Source organism: Rhinopithecus roxellana, chromosome 16 (assembly GCF_007565055.1).
Source record: "Rhinopithecus roxellana isolate Shanxi Qingling chromosome 16, ASM756505v1, whole genome shotgun sequence".
Taxonomy (NCBI): domain Eukaryota; kingdom Metazoa; phylum Chordata; class Mammalia; order Primates; family Cercopithecidae; genus Rhinopithecus; species Rhinopithecus roxellana.
The window spans coordinates 17,857,263-17,873,172 of record NC_044564.1 but is presented as its reverse complement, the minus strand read 5'-3'; the positions used below and the strand labels follow the sequence as shown (position 1 = coordinate 17,873,172).

General features: G+C 43.4%; 1 protein-coding gene across 8 annotated transcripts in view; it reads right to left on the bottom strand.

Moving 5' to 3' along the window:
- SPTAN1 (spectrin alpha, non-erythrocytic 1) overlaps positions 1-15,910 on the bottom strand; it is an 88,853-nt gene that overhangs the window by 56,085 nt on the left and 16,858 nt on the right. For all 8 annotated transcript variants that reach the window (XM_030920350.1, XM_030920345.1, XM_030920343.1 and 5 more), the window contains exons 3-14: positions 15,298-15,423; positions 9,079-9,219; positions 8,550-8,696; positions 6,917-7,050; positions 6,600-6,744; positions 6,367-6,521; positions 5,633-5,768; positions 4,147-4,248; positions 2,889-3,026; positions 1,687-1,797; positions 404-481; positions 111-266 (exon numbers count right to left, since the gene is read on the bottom strand). In XM_030920350.1, the coding sequence (XP_030776210.1) occupies positions 111-266; positions 404-481; positions 1,687-1,797; positions 2,889-3,026; positions 4,147-4,248; positions 5,633-5,768; positions 6,367-6,521; positions 6,600-6,744; positions 6,917-7,050; positions 8,550-8,696; positions 9,079-9,219; positions 15,298-15,423 (1,569 nt within the window). The remainder of the gene's footprint in view (positions 1-110; positions 267-403; positions 482-1,686; positions 1,798-2,888; positions 3,027-4,146; positions 4,249-5,632; positions 5,769-6,366; positions 6,522-6,599; positions 6,745-6,916; positions 7,051-8,549; positions 8,697-9,078; positions 9,220-15,297; positions 15,424-15,910) is intronic.

The following is a 15,910-nucleotide window of genomic DNA, read 5'->3' as shown; positions in this document are numbered from 1 at the left end:
TAGTGTGGTTTTTGGAATCCCTTATTTTGTCCTTTAGCTATCATTTATTTGTGAGAGCTATGTTTAGCTTACTAATCAAGTGCTACACAGCAACACTAATAGTACATTACTTTATAAGCTTCATCTGTGGCAGTTTTCATCTTCTCATTGACCCAACTCTTGAGCTCATCAGAATCACGGAAAAACTGCTGCAAATGGAAAGAATCGGCTAGCTGGGCCCGGCGACGCATGGCTCTCTCGTGAAGGGCATTGCGGCGGCTCAACAGCTGAAAGACAAGGATCCCCTGTGAGTCTCTAGTGTTTATGCCCAAAGGGATGTCCAGTTGAAGAGACTTAACTGGAACATCTTAGAAGAGAGACGCACGTACCAAAAAGGAGAAGCATGAAGAACCTACAAACTTACAGCATCTCGGCGAGTGGCCACATCTTCCATTGCATAGTGGTTGTTCTGAATTAGCTTGGTTGCAAATTCATCTAATGCCTAGGAAGGAAGATAAAAGTTATTCATTGGTAAGCACATTAGTCCTGAGCTTGGCCTCTAGAGAAAAGTAACGGCTGAACAGATCATAAAACACACCAAACTTTAATACAGGTCAAGGTTTTCACCCAAAGGTTGGTGATGACATTTTTCTCACAACTTTTGAGATTTTGCTTGATGTTATCAGTTGCATATCTTAAGACTGGGCTACCTCCATTCAAGACTGGAGACACTAGCTGTGCCACAATCTCCTGGCAGGGGTCAAATACAGGTTAATAGCTTTCCAAATTCTTATTTCTAAGATATATTTTCTTTTTTTTTTTTTTTGAGACGGAGTCTCGCTCTGTCGCCCAGGCTGGAGTGCAGTGGCTGGATCTCAGCTCACTGCAAGCTCCGCCTCCTGGGTTCCCGCCATTCTCCTGCCTCAGCCTCCCGAGTAGCTGGGACTACAGGCGCCTGCCACCTCGCCCGGCTAATTTTTTTTATTTTTTAGTAGAGACAGGGTTTCACTGGGTTAGCCAGGATGGTCTCAATCTCCTGACCTCATGATCCACCCGTCTCGGCCTCCCAAAGTGCTGGGATTACAGGCTTGAGCCACCGTGCCCGGCCTAGATATATTTTCAATGGGAAGAGTACCTCTTTCTTTTTTTTTTTGAGACGGAGTCTAGCTCTGTCGCCCAGGTTGGAGTGCAGTGGTGCGATCTCGGCTCACTGCAAGCTCTGCCTCCCAGGTTCACACCACTATCCTGCCTCAGCCTCCCTAGTAGCTGGGACTACAGGTGCCCGCCACCACGCCCGGCTAATTCTTTGTATTTTTAGTAGAGACAGGGTTTCACTGTGTTAGCCAGGATGGTCTCGATCTCCTGACCTCGTGATCTGCCCACCTTGGCCTCCTAAAGTGCTGGGATTACAGGAGTGAGCCACTGCGCCCAGCCAAGAGTACCTCTTAATATTAACCCTGACCTACTTTTAATGAAGGGTACAAACTTAAAGAAGTCTGGAAGTTTCCATTAAGGAAATCATTTTTCCATAAAGTTGTATTATGTCTTCAACGAGATAGCATGTCATCCTTGTGAAAGTTTAAGCACCCACAGGAGTGCTTTGCATATGAATCTTTCACCAAATCTGTTCAGAATCCTTTCAGGGAAAGAGACTCTGGCTTACGATAATAAGGGTCATTTGAAAGCACTGACAAGAAGAGATCTTACTGTAATCTTTTCCTCCTGGGCACTAAGGGATTTCTCAAAGTCTTCATGCTTCTTAAGAAGTGCTTCCACACTATCCAAGGAATCTCCCAAGTCTTCATTCAACAGGAACGCCTTGCCAAAGGAAACAAAGTGTTCAGAATAATGTCCTATTCCTTTGATCTTCTAAGACTGTGAAGCAAAGGGTATTTTGGCCAAAATACAAAAAGAAGGAAAGAGACTTTATGGCTGTTAAACTTCTAAGATCTCTTCTAGGAAGTTTAAAGTCCTTTTGGATTTTTTAAAAATCAATACAGTAAAGTCATATCATGAAATCCTTGTTCCACATTCTACTGAAACTTCTCTTACATAGCTTTTGTTGCTTCTTCCACATTCTATTGAAACTTCTCTTACATAGCTTTTGTTGCTTCTGTTAGATTTAGATGTCACATAATGCTACAGTTTTTTTTGTGAGACAGGATCTCGGTCACCGAACAGGCTAGAGTGTGTGGTACGATCATAGTTTGCTGTAGCCTTGAGTTCCTGGGCTCAAAGGATACTCCCATTTCAGCCTCCCAAAGTGCTGGGATTACAGGAGAGAGCCACTGCACCCGGCAATGCTAAGTTCTAAGAAAAAAATCTCTCTTTTTTTTTTTTTTTTTTTTTTTTTAGACGGAGTCTCACTCTGTCGCCCAGGCTGGAGTGCAGTGGCCGGATCTCGGCTCACTGCAAGCTCTGCCTCCCGGGTTTACCTCCCGGGTTTACGCCATTCTCCTGCCTCAGCCTCCCAAGTAGCTGGGACTATAGGCGCCCGCCACCTCGCCTGGCTAGTTTTTTTGTATTTTTTTTTTTTTTAGTAGAGACGGGGTTTCACCATGTTAGCCAGGATGGTCTCGATCTCCTGACCAGTGATCCGCCTGTCTCGGCCTCCCAAAGTGCTGGGATTACAGGCTTGAGCCACCGCGCCCGGCCTAGAAAAAAATCTCTTTAATAAAACATTTTACATCACACAAATCTGAAAAGCTGGGGCCTTTTCTGAAGGCCTTGCAATCTCAGCAGGGAGAGATGCTGGCAGAGCTGAGAGAAGCTTGCTCAATTCCCCCTCTTCAATAGATTCAGAACTAACATGGTACTGATGTCCTAAAACAAAACAAGCACACTACCCGAGGAGATAAAATACAGGTCCTTCTTCTCCCATCACTGACAAGGCTTTGCTCACAGATTACCTCCTGCTTGCTCATCCAGTTGTCCACCTGCTCAGTGTCCCGGTAGAAGAGCTGCAGGTCCATGCACTGCTCGTACTGCTGCCTGCGTAGCTCCCACAGCTCCAGCAGCGCTGCTCTCTCCTCAGAAAGGATGGTCAGCTTGGGGGCATAGGAGACATGGTCAGGGAGATGAGGTCAGCCCTAATGACTCCGAGGCAAACAGAACAGCTAGCCTGGAATTCCTAATCCTAGTGCTAATCTTCAGGCCTTTTTTCTGATTTGCAAAAGGGGAAAAACAACATTCATGTTGTATGTGCATGTTCAATATAAAAGGGATGGCCTGTTTTAATTAATCTAGAATTAATTTATTGCCACATGATCACAAATGACTTTAGGTAAAAACAGTAAGTAAACTCCCAAGTAGAAGAAACAGGGCATCCATTTAAAAGTGAGGCAGTATAAATGGCGTAGGGACTCTCCACTGAGAAATGTCAACTGAGTGGGTGCTCTATAACATATGGAAAATAAATTCAGAAACCCCCAAGACTTTAGGCTCCGAAGCTACTAATGACAGGTCGTTGTTATGTCTTCTTTTACTCTATATAATATTAGAAAATATATAAATCATTATTTATCTAATGTTCCTAGGCAATTTTATACTCCCAGATACTTCAAAACTTACATACATACATATTTTATTTTACTTTCTTTTTTTTTTTAGAGACAGGGTCTCACTCTGCCACTCAAGCTGGAGTGCAGTGGTGCAAATCATAACTCATTGTAACCTTGAACTCCTGGGTTCAAGCAATTCTCTCGAGTAGCTAGAACTATACGAATGTGCCACCATGTCTGGCTAATTTATCAATTTTTTGTCAAGATGGGGTCTCACTATGTTGTTCAGGCTGGTCTCCCATTCCTGGTTTCAAGCAATGCTCCTGCCTTGGCCTCTGAAAGTGCTGGGGTCACACCACATCCGGCCTATGTATCATTTTATAAAAATGTGTTTCCTCTTTGCTGCAACTCCTAATGCAAGACTCAGCTCAATACAAAAAGTCCCTGTAAGTAGGAAACGTGCCACACATGCCCCAAATAAGGACTGTCTCTCAGAAAATCCGCACACTACACACATAGCTTCTTTTTAAATCTCTGCAGAAAAAGGAAAGTTTCTCACATATCATGGTGAATTCAATGTCTGGATATTTAAGGATGAATAATAGCTTTCAGAGACTTAGTAAAAGATGTAATTTGCTCCTCAAAAGCTCCATTTCTCTTCTCTTACCTTCTCCCTCACTTCATCTGAGGCGTAATGACCAGCAGCAAGCAGTGCCTGTCCAGATTCATCTGCAGATTTGAAGCTGTCTTCATGAGCATCAATTTCACCCTACAGGAGAAAAAAACAAAGCCATGGTTTATGCCTAGCATCTTACAAAATGAAAACAAGGTGTTGCAGTTTACATAAGCATTATAAGCCAAACTATGATATCTAAAACGAGGAACAAAATGAAAGATTAGGCCAGGTTTCCTAATACATAATCAATCTAGGTCATCAAATGTGAGAGTATCACTCACTAAGTCCTTTTTCAAATGGTTTTTCAGGTCACCTGTTGTTTGTCAAGGTTCCACACATTCACATGGGTCTGAGCTCTCTTTTGTTCCAGTGCTCTGTCTTCTTTGTGCCAAATGGACTTGTTTACCATTATTTTATAGAACCTGGTAGGGTGAGTCCCTCCCTGGCCCCACCATGATCTTCAACATTGTCTCAGCCTTTTAAAAATTTTTTTCTTCCAAATCAGTTTTGGAATCAGCTCATCTCATTGCAAAAAGAAACACACACATACACATATACCTGCTGAGTACCTGACTAGAACTGAATTAACTGTATATATCCTGGTGGGAATTTACACCTTCACAAAAGATCGTTCTATCTGTGCACTAGATAAATCATTCTATCTATTCGGTTTTTATTTAATGCCTTTTAACAAAGTTTTATAGTTTTCTCCACAAATGTCTTACATACTTTTGTTAGATTTATTCCTAAGTACTTTATATTTTCTGCTCTAATAAGTAGTATTTTTAAAAATTATGTTTCTGTTGCTAGTGTAGAGAAACATGTTTGACTTTCAGTATATTGATTTTGTATCTAGCACATTAAAACCTCTCAGGTTTTTTTTTTTTTTTTGAGAGATGGAGTTTCATTCTTGTTGTCCAGGCGGGAGTAGAATGGTGCGATCATGGCTCACTACAACCTCCGCCTCCCGGGTTCAAGCGATTCCCCTGCCTCAGACTCCTGAGTAGCTGGGACTACAGGCAGGTGCCACCAAGGCCAGCTAATTTTTGTATTTTTAGTAGAGATGGGGTTTCATCATGTTGGCAAGGATGATCTTGATCTCTTGACTCTGTGATCCACCTGCCTTGGCCTTCCAAAGTGCTGGGATTATAGGCATAAGCCACTGTGCTCAGCCCAACAAATACTTTTTACATCACAAAGGATCAACGTGCCAAGTAGTAGCACTTCTATCTCGCCAGAGCTTGTCTGTTTGCTTTTAGGGACCACAGTGAACTTCTTGACACTAAACCCAGTTAAGCCTCTATCAGAAGCAGGTAGACTAGGTCTCCAAAGGCAAAACCAACCACAATCCTTATGATGAGCGACACCTGTGAATAACGTGGTACCAACTCCAACTACAGGCCTCACCCAACATTGATATACTGTTGCATTATAAGCTAAAATCTTCACTTCTGGAAGATGCTAGAGATACTATTACCTTGTGCTCTTGGTGTCTATCTAGCAGGGCTTCAGCCCCAGCCACATCATTGGCAAGCTCATCTGCATTGATGAGGGCTTTCATCTCAGTCACCCAGCTGGTGAGGTCACGGAAGTCAGCAAGGAAGCGTTGAAGCCTAGGAAAAACCAAAGGAAGACATTATGTTTCCAGCGGAGGTTCCAGGGTGGAAAATGGCCTCCCTAAAGCTCTGAATTCTATGTTCTCAAATGTCTAAAAAATCATACAAACTCTAATTCTGGGAAATATGAAATTCTACCAATCTAGACTGTGAAGGAAAGCAAGAGAAGGCTGAAATCAACACTTTAAAACTTAGGTTCTGTCCATCACTATAAAGCCCCAATCCTGTCCCACATTTTCAACTTCCTTGTTATTCCCAGGTTCAACCCTTGGCTAGTAAGAAGCATTCTCTTCCTCTCCAATCTGGCTGTAATAAGATATTTCATGTGATACTCAGATACTTAAGGGGATATTTCCATTCTATCAGTCATAATGCAGTGATGCAGAACAGAAGAATTTTTGAAGTTGTAAATAGCATACACATACTACACATGATACAGTTGCCAGTCTCCCAACAGAGAACATAGGTAAGAAGTGATCTGCATTGGTAGGTGATACCTGACACTTCCACAGAACACAGACCCTTAACTCTGCTATTCCTGCTTCCTAAAAAGAAGTCAAATGATACGGGTTAAGACCTGGAGCATTATTTGCACCTGTATGAATCATTGAGCCGTGCATGTCTCTCTGCCGCCAAGGTGCGGATCTGCTCCCAGTTTGTAATCAGTTCCTCTCGCTTCACTTGAATCTGTGTTGCACTCAGAGGGTGGGACTGTTGCAGGCGGTCAGCCTCAGCACACAGGGCTTTGACCTAGAAATGAACTCCGTCAGAACTATTCTCCTGACCCTTGGTAACTTATTTACAGAATCAGCTGCTTGTAAAACCCACCTTGTCTTCTAGAGCAGCAAGATCTCTCTCTAGACCCTCGTGCTTCCGAAGCAGAGCCTGAACACTTGCCAGGTCTCGGCCAAAATCATCAGAGGCCATTAACTGCTCCTTTTCCTTAATCCAACTGATAGTCTCATCCACATCCCTACAGAACAAAGGCGCCAGTTAATCTACAGCAATGACATCTCCCTAGAACTAGGAACACTCCATGGGACCAAGGCCCAGTCAGCCCCGACAGCTCACCAGCACATGCCCTGTGCTTCACAACTCCCCTCCAGGTTGAGGCCCTTTCCCCAAAGCCCACTCTTGCTTGACACCTGTTAAAGCGCTGAACTTCAGCTGCCCCAAAGAGCTTCCCCTGCCTCTGCAGAGCCAAGCCCTTCAGCCGCTGCCAGGCTGCATTGACTTCATCCTGCTTAGTCTTGATCAGTTCCTCCTCAGGGTGCTGCTCCTAAACAAGGAAGAGACGAGACTGGATTTGTACACAACTTCTGGCTTCTCCAACTAGTTACCCTGGGGTTGGTTCCTTGAAGTATCTTAGCAAATCACCACTCTGAAGAGAATCACAACACAAGAAATAATGGTCTACATGATACAAGGTGAACTACAACTCCAAAGAGTTTCTATTTCTTATGTAAAAAGAGGAGAGCCATTCTCTATCTTTTGGAGTAGTGGGGTTAGTCTATAAAGTGGTTATGTGCAAAGTGCCAAAAACCTTTGTTAATAAATAGTTTGGCCGCAACTTTATGGTAGCTTTATCCATGTACTCATCTACCCTAACTGCTTGAAAATTTGGTATTTCAGATGTTCATGAGGTTGTTAAGCATTCTTGCACATAAACATAATTTTCAGGGCTTAACAGTTTGTTCCTGGCTTTAGACTGAAGACATTTCTTTTTTTCTTTTTTGAGACAGGGTCTTGCTATGTTACCCAGGCTGGTCTCAAGTGATCCTGCCTTGTCAGCCTGGGTCTGAGTAGAGTAGCTGGGTCTACAGGCAGATGCCACTGCATCCAGCTTAGAGACATTTCTTTAAAAGTATCCTTCCCTACCAACCACATTTTGGTGTTTTTAAAAATATGATATACAGTAATAAAGTGAAGCATTTCAGGGTTCTTGAATCCATTTGGGATACCATGGGTTTGGCCTGACTACTCTTCTCAAGCTCAACCGTAGGAAAGCCTAGGGTTTGGAAAGGTAACACATCTGTCACTGTGAAAGGGTGAGATATTTCTGAGGAATGCCGGGTATTCTTTCTCTTAATCACAGACCAGAAAAAGGAAACAAGTACCAGCCTGTAAGCAGATTTATACATTTAAAACTTGTACCCCCAAATCAAATTTCCCTAAAAGTAAAAACTCTCTGGTTCTGAGTACTTGATGTCCATGGAACCCTTTGGACTCAGAGTGGAAGCAGCTTACAGGATCGTACACGTGGGCACTGGGAAACAGTTGCCATTCCCTCTTAACGGGCTCCAGCGCCAGAGTGGAGAGCCTATTAACGACAAGGTTCTCTCAGGCTCCCAGGAGAGCCCAGGGAAGCTTCAAATAAAAAAAGGAAGGCAAAAAAACAAAAAGGAAGGCAAGAGCCCCAAGGCATTGGTGGACATCTGCCAACACTAACTTAGCATTCACCACCACACCTTCGTCTGAGAAACCCTGAGACCTAGCTTCAGCAGCCCAATAAAAGCTTCACCCAGCCCTACCCAAAAGTGGGAGGAGGAAACAGATCAAATGAACTCTGCCCTTCCTGCCCAATCAACACATTAAAAAGCATCTTCCAATTTAGGAGTAATCAGTATTGTGCCTTACACATCTAAACAAAACTCTTAGACATGCTTACAAAAACTTGCTCACTCAGAAATTAGGGGACCAATCATCAAAATTTTCTCCTGAATATACTAAACAGTTAACATAATAATGTTGTGAGACACACAGCACTTTGCTATTTACCTGTATGAGTTTGGCAGCAAATTGGTTCACTTCATTAACTCTTTCTTCATGAGCAGCCATATCTGTTTGAAACTCTTCAAATTTCTTCTGTAAAACCTCTACATGCTCCAGATCCTGGCCCAGCTCTTCAGAAGTAACAATTGCTTCCTATTCAGGGACCGTAAGAGAGCCAGAGTCACCAACCAACATTTGTTAACAATGGCTTCCAGAAGCATGAAACAGACACATTAGGGATGGAGCCATGTTAGCTTTAATGGATATGGTTTTCTCTGTGGTTTGTGATTTTAGTTCCTCCCATAGAAAGTTAACATGTTGAGCTCATAGCATTTCTGTCTCAGCGACTCCAGGCTTCAGAGTTACAGAATAGCGCATACACCTAGAGGGCAGCTGGAGAGACAGCAATCCCACTTCCACCCTTTCACTTATAATGGCCGTATCTGTGCTAACACTGGGTCTCGCTACAGATCACGGAGGAGTCTCTTCCCTTTCTTTGAGTAAGGCTTAGCAAACCTTTCTTCTCAAAACGTGCCTTGTCATTGATCCAGTCCATCACGTCCTCACATTCCCGTAAGTACTGCACCAACTTCTGGGCCTGCAGCAGTTTGATTCCTTTCTCTCGCATCTTCTCCAGAAGTAATTCCCACTGGCGGTGCAGCTCCATCAAACGGGTCTGAAAGTTTCAAATCAGAGTTTTAATCAGATCACAACTGGCTCTGTGGGATATGGCTCTGACAAGTTAGAGACTTTATGGAGCTCTGAATAAAAATATTGTTAAAAGATAATCCCTAAACTGAGAGGAAATAGTAAATTTAACTGGGAGTAGGGAAAAGTCCACAGTTTAGAGTGGTTTGGTGGTCTTCAAGTTACAAGTAGGTAGATTTACTCTAGTTTACATCAGGAAAATCATTATCATTTATATTATTAATAATATCTTTATATTTCATTTATTTATTATATTTATGATATATTTATATTGTAAAGTTACATATATTTTAGTGTTATATAATAGTTAATAGGTACACAATTGATACAATTAATAATTATTATTACATTATTAGAGTGGAATTCCTAATCCAGAAGACTACTGGGGAAGGAAAAATGAGGAATTAATGTGTAAACTGAACTGAAATTACTGAAGGATGTATTCTAAATTCATGGAGATAAAGGGAAAAAAACAAAAAGAAGAGGTCCTATAGGCATCATCAATGTAAACATTATGAGGTGCAACAGGAAAATCTTGTTATAAAAGTAGAAAAGGGGAGGCTGGGCGCAGTGGCTCACACCTGTAATCCCAGCACTTTGGGAGGCTGAGGCGGGTGGATCACGAGGTCAGGAGTTCGAGACCAGCCTGGCCAGCATGGTGAAACCCCGTCTCTAATAAAAGTACAAAAATGAGCCGGGTGTGGTGGCGCGCACCTGTAATCCCAGCTACTCGGAAGGCTGAGGCAGGAGAATCACTTGACCCCAGGCAGGTAGAGCTTTCAGTGAGCAGTGATTGCGCCACTGCACTCCAGTCTGGAAGACAGAGCGAGACTCCGTCTCAAAAAAAAAGTAGAAAAGGGCCAGGTGCAGTGGCTCACTCCTGTAATCCCAGCACTTTGGAAGGCTGAGGTGGGCAGATCACGAGGTCAGGAGTTCGAGACCAGCCTGGCCAACATGGTGAAACCTCTACTAAAGTCTCTACTAAAATTACACAAATTAGCCGGGCGTGGTGGCACACGCCTGTAATCCCAGCTACTTGGGAGGCTGAGGCAGGAGAATTGCTTGAATCTGGGAGGTAGAGGTTGCAGTGAGCCAAGATTGTGCCATTGCACTCCAGCTCTGGGCGACAAAGCAAGAATCCACCTCGGGAAAAAAAAAAAAAAAAAAAAAAAAGTAGAAAAGATGGGGTCCTGAAAAGTCATCAGTTATCAAAAAGGATTCCTGATAGAAAAAATTTTGAACCTTCTGTGAAAAAGACAGTTTGCAGTACATCTCAAGTGAAGTTTATTTCAAACTTCATCCAAGTGGCAGCCACAGGGTCAAACATACTCAGTTCCCAGCATCTTTGGGTTCTCATAACACAGGCCCAGTAAGGACTTATCAAGCACTGGAGGAAACTGGTAATCAATTCAAGATTAGATGATGCATTCTGGTATTCCAATCCAACCTCAATGCCTTGATTATGCCTACCCAAGATACTGGGAGTTTCTGTACAACGCTGACAGACATAAGTAAAACAAACAAAGAGATTTAACACTAACAGAAAAGAAGTCTGGGATCCACCCATGATTGACATGTCACTCCTAGCAAAATGAAAACTTGAAAACCATGGGACAGTCAACATGGGTGGATTCTCTTAGAAACAAGTATGAATGTTTTACTTGAAAGGAGAAAGCAGCAGAGGAATACATGCTCACACAATTCACTTCCACCACTGTTGGTAAAACTGTGACCCCACCACTGAGAAAGAAGTGAAAGGCACTCCAAAGCAAGGGGGTAAAGGCAACCGACAGCAAGTCAATACTCCACCTACTCGGATGTGGGACCCGATGTGGGTGGCGGTGACTATGGGGCGCCACGCTGTCCGGTATGGTGTGAAAGTCTAAACCAGTGACAGACAGGTTATCCAGGACACAGACATGCCCTCACACGCCACCCACCTTCCTCTGCTACCACTGCCTGCCAAACTAAGGTATTGAGTTAGGGGACCAAATAAATGACCAAGCCAAGATCACCATAGTAACTGTGAGCATGAAAGTAAAGATGAAATGAGAGCTCCTGCTCAAATTAAAAATGAGGCCACAGACGACTAGAGAAAATCCTCTCACATTCAAGTCAACTGTCCATCTCACATATTTCATTTTTACACCCTCAAGGAAAGAACTAGGGCAAGGCCTGTCCCAGTACTGGAACCATTTTCCCATTGCTGATGTGTCTGATCTTGTAAATACTGCAGGTAAGAGAGAGTCCGGCTTCACAGCCTTACTATTATTTGAGAGTGTGAGAGGGCAGGGCAGGTGCGCTTCATAAACATGTGGAAAGCTGATGGGGTGGAGAAGCAAGCCTGGTTCTGACTCAGGTGGATTTCTCAATAGGGACATAAGCAAGCAACAGGAGCCTTCAGAGAAGTAGATGGTGGAAACATTAAGCAAAGAAGACAGGAATGAAGTACAGGTTGGAAAAACAAAGCACATAGGCTGGGTGCAGTGGCTCACACCTGTAATCCCAGCACTTTGGGAGGCCGAGGCAGGTGGATTGCTTGAGCTCCGGAGTTCAAGACCAGTCTGGGTAACATGGCAAGACCCCTATCTCTACTAAAAATACAAAAAAAAAAATAGCTCAGCATGGTGGTGCGTTCCTGTGGTTCCAGCTACTCGGGAGGCTGACGTGGGTGAACCGCTTGAGCCTGGGGGAAGGAGGTTGCAGCTAGCTGAGAGTGTGCCACTGCACTCCAGCTTGGGTGACAGAGTAAGACCCTGTCTCAAAGAATAATAATAATAAATTAAAATTTAAAAAAAATAGTGATGACTGGACAAAGAAGGGGATAGAGGAAATTCCAGTTCAGTCATCTATCAACTGTATGACTTTGGGCAAGTTACTGAATTCTCTGAGACTCAGTTTCTACTCTCACATAATAGGGAAATAATGGCCACTTTGCACACTTACTGTGAAGATTAGAGATTAACAAAGTATCTATACATAAATAGCTCCTAATACCTACTCAACAAACTGTATTTAATAAGTTTTTTAAAATTATTATTATTATTATTTTTTTTTTACTTTTTTCAGAGTTTCGCTCTTATTGCCCAAGCTAGAGTGCAATGGCAGGATCTCGGCTCATTGCAACCACTGCCTCTTGGGTTCAAGCAATTCTCGTGCTTCAGCCTCCCAAGTAGCTGGGATTACAGGCGCACACCACCAAACCCGGCTAATTTTTTGTATTTTTAGTAGAAACAGGTTTCTACCATGTTAGCCAGGCTGGTCTCAAACTCCTGACCTCAGATGATTTGCCCATCTCAGCCTCCCAAAGTGCTGGGATTACAGGTATGAGCCACACTGTGCCAGGCCTTTTTTTTTTTCCCCCAGACAGTCTTGCTCTGTTGCCTAGGCTGAAGTCCAGTGGTGCAATCATGGCTCATTGTAGCCTTGACCTCCCAGGCTCAAGTGATCCTCCCACCTCAACCTCCCCAGTAGCTGGGACTACAGGTGTGCACCACCACACACTGCTAATTTTTTAATTTTTTTGTAGAGACGGGGTCTCACTATGTTGCCCAGGCTGGTTTTGAACTCCTGAGCTCAAGTGAGCCTCTTGCCTCAGCCTTGGCCTCCCAAAGTGCTGGGATTACAGGTGTGAGCCACCACGCCTGGCCAGTTAACAGTATTGTTAATGTTGCTTTAATAAGCTGTCTAGGGGCTGGGCGCGGTGGCTCAAGCCTGTAATCCCAGCACTTTGGGAGGCCGAGATGGGTGGATCACGAGGTCAGGAGATCGAGACCATCCTGGCTAACATGGTGAAACCCCGTCTCTACTAAAAAAATACAAAAAACTAGCCGGGCGAGGTGGCGAGCGCCTATAGTCCCAGCTACTCGGGAGGCTGAGGCAGGAGAATGGCGTGAACCCGAAAGGCGGAGCTCGCAGTGAGCTGAGATCCGGCCACTGCACTCCAGTTTGGGCGACAGAGCGAGACTCTGTCTCAAAAAAAAAAAAAAAGCTGTCTAGGCCAGGCATGGTAGCTCACGCCTGTAATCCCAGCACTTTGGGAGGCCAAGGCGGGCAGATCACCTGAGGTCGGGAGTTCAAGACCAGCTTGACCAATATGGAGAAACCCCATCTCTACTAAAAATACAAAATTAGCTGGCTGTGGTGGCACAGCACATGCCTGTAATCCTAGTTACTCAGGAGGCTGAGGCAGGAGAATCGCTTGAAACTAGGAGGTGGAGGTTGCAGTGAGCCGAGATCATGCCATTGCACTCTACCCTGGGCAACAAGATCAAAACACCATCTCAAAAAAATAAAAAATAATAATAATAATAAACCATCTGGGCCGGGCAAGATGGCTCATACCTGTAATCCCAGCACTTTGGGAGGCCGAGGCGGGTAGATCACCTGAGGTCAGAAGTTCAAGACCAACCTGGTCAACATGGTGAAACCCCATCTCTACTAAATAAACAAAAATTAGCCGGGCATGGTGGCAGGCACCCGTAATCCCAGCTACTTGGGAGACTGAAGCAGGAGAATCGCTTGAACCTGGGAGGCAGAGGTTGCAGTGAGCCGAGATCTTGCCATTCTGCTCCAGCTTGGGCAACAAGAGCAAAACTTCGTCTCAATAAATAAATAAATAAATAGGCTGTCTAAACAGGGCAGAGGGTACTAATAGACATAAATAAAGTCAGCTTTGGGTCCTCCTCCCTTCCCCCTTGATTAATTACTGAAGCCAAACACTTGATCTCTGTCTAATGTTCCGATCTGTAAGCTGGTTACATATTCTACTACAGAGGTGCCTCATTCACTCTGGGAAAACAACTTCTATCCCTGGATAGAATAATAAAACATACTGATCTCATTTACTCTAAGACTGTATATAAAATAGTGGGAAGATGGGCAGATAAATATCTGTATTTAATTGCAGACACATATTACATTGCCCAAATGGGTTAAATGTTATTAAATGTCATATGATATTTGGAATTCACTTTTATTTCCTATTTACAGTCATCATTATTGTAATAGTTAATAATTATTCATCATACATCTCAGGGCTAATTGTAAGTCCTTAATATGAGACTGCAGAGTATTGCCAAGCAAATGTGAGAAAACAAATATTTATTGTTGAAAACGAGTACTGGATCCTCAGTGAAAGAATCCTCCACACAGTTATCAAGGAAGAGTGGGGGACAAAACAGTTCTAGCTGGGGCTTAAGGGTACAGCTTTCACTTACATCTTCAGGACTGCTTTGACAGGTAAAATACTAGAAAAGGCTGGGCCTCAAGCAATGTGGCTTTGGATGACAAAGAACCAAAAAGAACACACAGCTAGACATCATGTGTATCAAAGGTAGATAAGTGCATCCACTTATAAGAAACTCAATGTGCACACCTCACTGTCAAGAGGTTTGTTTTCCCTTAATATCTTCATACTAGAAATGTGAAATGAAGCAGAGAAACATCAATTACTACCTCAGCCCCAATCAACTGTCACTAAAATCAGCCAGACCAAAGAGTTCGAGGACTCCTGCCTCAAAGTCAGTCCCATCACCACGGTCGTTGACCAGTAGGTGCCACGAATCATTCCTTAGAGGTGGAGCTTTAACAGGCCTGCTGCCTAGACCTCAGCAAACCCCTCCCAGGGCAAGCCGAGATTCAAGACAACAAGCTTTCCCACAGATAACCTTTTCTATAGTGTCTGTGACTGTTCCTATTCATCTCTGCATTCGAGTCCTTACGTTTGCCAGTTTCACTAATATGCTCTCCCATCTCATTGCCATTTATAAATGTTACATTTACAGTTTTCTTTAAAGTATAATCACATTCTAATTTGCTCCACAAAAGGAATATTAATTTCCTCACTGAGTATACAAATCCTTGCTTATATTCATGTCGTCATATTACAAACGCAGGATTTGGGTAACTTCTTAAGGAGACTTCATAAATTCTTTTAAAAGCTAGAAAAGTCTATCTTTTTGGGAACCCAAACTGACATGCATGCATGAATCTACAATGCTCCACCCAGATGAAACCAGCCACACCACGAGCTACTCATACTCACCCGTATGGTTTCAGATGCAAAATGCCCTTCTGAGATCATCAGGTTTCCAGTTTCATCCAGCTTAACAATGGCTCCTGAATTGGCCTGCACTTCAGCTTCAAAGGCTTGATGCTTCTGAAGCTTTCCCTGTTGGTGGACCTTGAAGTGAGCCTCAGACACAACCACACAGCATCAGCATTTTGTACCCCCCTGTTCCTTCACTCCTCAATCCTGCTCCCTCTAGTCAGGGACACATCATTTGGCACCTCACCCATTCTCTACCTGCTCAATTCCTCAAATACTCTGACTGCATTTCTCTTGGCCCTCTGAAAGCCTGGCCAGTGAGGGCCATCAATGGTCCTCACTCACCATTGAGAACTAACATTGTCAGTGGAAGATGCTACAAAATATCCTATTAATCATTTTTTTTTTTTTTTTTTTGCTATCAGAAAATGAGACTTTATGTGAACATCCGGTTCCTGCTAGAAATACAGAACTATACTAACAGCTTTCTCAACACTGTGTACTCTTGAAAAATCCATCCATATTCACTCACACATGAGACTTTCTTTCACTTGCTTTAGAGGCCAGACTCTTTGACCCTGCCTACACTCCATTTCTCAATACCTCTTTT